A 3,176-nucleotide genomic window follows, 5' to 3' on the forward strand; every position below is an offset into this window, starting at 1 on the left:
TGCTGCTGCTGCTGCTAAGTCGCTTCAGTCGTGTCCGACTCTGTGCGACCCCATAGATGGCAGCCCAGCAGGCTCCGCCGTCCCTGGGATTCTCCAGGCAAGAACACTGGAGTGGGTTGCCATTTCCTTCTCCAATGCATGACAGTGAAAAGTGAAAGTCAAGTCGCTCAGTCGTGTCTGACTTTTAGCGACCCCATGGACTGCAGCCCACCAGGCTCCTCTGTCCATGGGATTTTCCAGGCAAGAGTACTGGAGTGGGGTGCTAGTTCCCCTACCAGGGATCAAATCTGGGCCCCTTGCACTGGGAACATGGAGTCTTAGCCTCTGGACCACCAGTGAAGCCACAAGTGTTTATTTTTTAACACGTAATATTTTCACTCGTGAACTGACCATAGCATGATGGAATTCCTTGATCTTATGAAGTTGTCTTTTAAAGTTTTTCATTAAAAAGAGAAGCATGTTAGCACTTCTAGCCTCTTGGCATTCAGTCCTATCAGGATGAAGGTCCACTTGCACATATATATTACCAGGTACATGTTCACAACCACTCTCAACAGATTTGTTCTTTATCTCACCTCAAAGTAATACCAAAACCTTATAACTGTTCTCCAAAGTTCTTACCTCCATCTTGAAATTTGCTTAATCTTTCAAAATACGATGACATGGGGGCCTGGACAATATCTAAGATAGCCAGAAGAGTCCTTGTTAGCCGTAACAATTCACTGAAACTGTAAAATCCAAAGTATATAAGATTCCGAGCCAAGTGAACCACCTAATTTAGAAAAAGAAGAAAAAGGGTAGAAAAGAAAAGAAAAACATTAGGAACAAAAATAAGCACTGAATTTTTATTATCTAAATTTGTGCAGACATGTCTAATTATGTCTAATTCTTTTTTTTTTTTTTTAATTTCAGCTGGTCTGATTTAATAGAAAGGTAGATTTTAAAGAACCCCTCCTAAATATGGAGAACAAACTAGTGCTTACCAGTGGGCAGAGGAGCAATATAGGTATAGGAAACTGAGAGGTACAAGCCATTATGTATAAAATACATAAGCAAAAATGATATACTTTACAGCACAGGGGAATATGGCCATTATTTTGTAATAACTTTCAGTGGAGTATAATCTACAAAAATATTGACTCATTCTGTTGTATACCTGAAACTCATATAATATTATAAATGAACTATACTTCAAAAATTTTAAAAAGAATTCTATCTAATCAACAGGAAATATATCCTTCAGCAGTTCTCTTCTAATTCATTAATACCTAGGAATTTAATACCTGCAGAAGTAACCACTGAACTCTGATTTAATCAAGTTTAGAATTAAATCCAAATAAGACCAGTTCATCAACCCCATCACAGGCCATGTGACAGGAATATGAGGTATCTGGTGAACAGTCCACACGGGAAGCAAGAAGACAGATTTTAGATGTATCAGGGTGGTTAAATGAAGTTTACATTAGAATGATTGACCTCTTGCTTAAATATTAAGTTATTAGTCAGTAGGATATCACTGAATAAACAAACAGTCACATTAATGAATTACTTTAACAACTGAATATTATCCATGAAATTTGTCTACAAACACATGTTCCTTATGCCAGTTTGTGGTCTTCTGGATGCTACAGGATATACTAGGCATGGCAGCCAGCTTCCAAAATGGTCCCCAGCATAGGGTCTCCTTCCACACTGCCCCAGGCTTAGTCGGTGTCACCAACAAAATACAGCAGAATGATGACAAGACACTTCTAACCTCAGGTTACAGAAGACTGCAACTTCCATCTTGGGCCCTTTCTCTCTTTCAAATAGTTACCCCAGGGGAAGCGAGGCACCAGGTTGTGAGGACACTGAGGCAGCCTATGGAAAGGCCCACATGGCAAGAAGAATGAGGTGTCCAGACAACAGCCAGCAAGGAAGTACAACCACACAAGTGAACGTAGAAGCAGATCATCTAACCCCGGATGACGGTAACCCCAGCAACAGCTTGATTTACCACCTCCTGAGGGACCCTGATCCAGAACCACCAGATTTCTGATCCACAGAACATGAGATAATCATGCTTGTTGCTTTGGGCTGCTAGGTTTGGGGGTGATCTGTTACACATCAGCAGTAGGTACCTAATACCCCAGGTATCAGGTATGGCATCTTCTCTCTAGTTTTGTGACTATCCACTCAAAGTGATATTATAATTTCAATTTAGTTTAATGAGGCTAAAAACATCACTTTAATGGAGATTTTTTTTTAATGTATGCAAAATATATTATAAATATGCAAAACTCTCTGTCCATTAAATGCAATAAAGTTTACACAAATAAATCAAAAAATCAAAGAAAAAAGTATATAACATAATTATAAATAAAATATTTTGTATATCAGGTATAATTAAAGTATCAAATCTATCTTTTAATCAATGGCAGAGGAAATCATACCTTCAGGAATTTAACTACCGAATTATCAAAACATCCTAAGTATTAGAGGGAAAAAAATCTTTGATGTTCAATGTACCTAATTTTAGACAGTGTAAAGTGAATAACTTTACAGATTGTTTAAAAGAAATTACCTCAAATGTCAGTTTGTTTTTTTCTTTATCTCCAAAAGGAAAAGGCTGATTTACAACTTCTTTCAAGTATTCTTCAACAAATTCCATTGTCAGTGCAAATTTCCTCTTCATATCATTTCTGGAAGAGTCTGTTATAGAATCATATCTGGGAACACAGAAAGAATTTGAAGGAAGTTAAATTGATTGTAGTCATTTAAATTGTAAAATATATATACTTAAACCTCCTGATTTCTAAGTTTGGTTAAATTAATCAACCTTTCTAGATGCTGTGTCCTCTGACTGTGTGGATCACAATAAACTGTAGAAAATTCTGAAAGAGATGGGAATACCAGACCACCTGACCTGCCTCTTGAGAAACCTATATACAGGTCAGGAAGCAACAGTTAGAACTGGACATGGAACAACAGACTGGTTCCAAATAGGAAAAGGAGTACGTCAAGGCTGTATATTGTCACTCTGCTTATTTAATTTATATGCAGAGTACATCATGAGAAACGCTGGGCTGGAAGAAGCACAAGCTGGAATCAAGACTGCCGAGAGAAATATCAATAACCTCAGATATGCAGATGACACCACCCTTATGGCAGAAATTGAAGAGGAACTCAAAAGCCTC

The 3,176-nt window shown here is 37.8% G+C and overlaps 1 protein-coding gene across 1 annotated transcript in view; it reads right to left on the reverse strand.

Moving 5' to 3' along the window:
• The window catches only part of ITPR2 (inositol 1,4,5-trisphosphate receptor, type 2), a 586,895-nt gene that overhangs the window by 386,820 nt on the left and 196,899 nt on the right, over positions 1 to 3,176 (reverse strand). The window contains exons 20-21 of the mRNA XM_010856005.1: positions 2,564 to 2,708; positions 622 to 772 (exon numbers count right to left, since the gene is read on the reverse strand). Coding sequence (XP_010854307.1) covers positions 622 to 772; positions 2,564 to 2,708 — 296 coding nt within the window. The remainder of the gene's footprint in view (positions 1 to 621; positions 773 to 2,563; positions 2,709 to 3,176) is intronic.

Source organism: Bison bison, unplaced genomic scaffold (assembly GCF_000754665.1).
Source record: "Bison bison bison isolate TAMUID 2011002044 unplaced genomic scaffold, Bison_UMD1.0 scf7180017864370, whole genome shotgun sequence".
Lineage (NCBI taxonomy): Eukaryota > Metazoa > Chordata > Mammalia > Artiodactyla > Bovidae > Bison > Bison bison.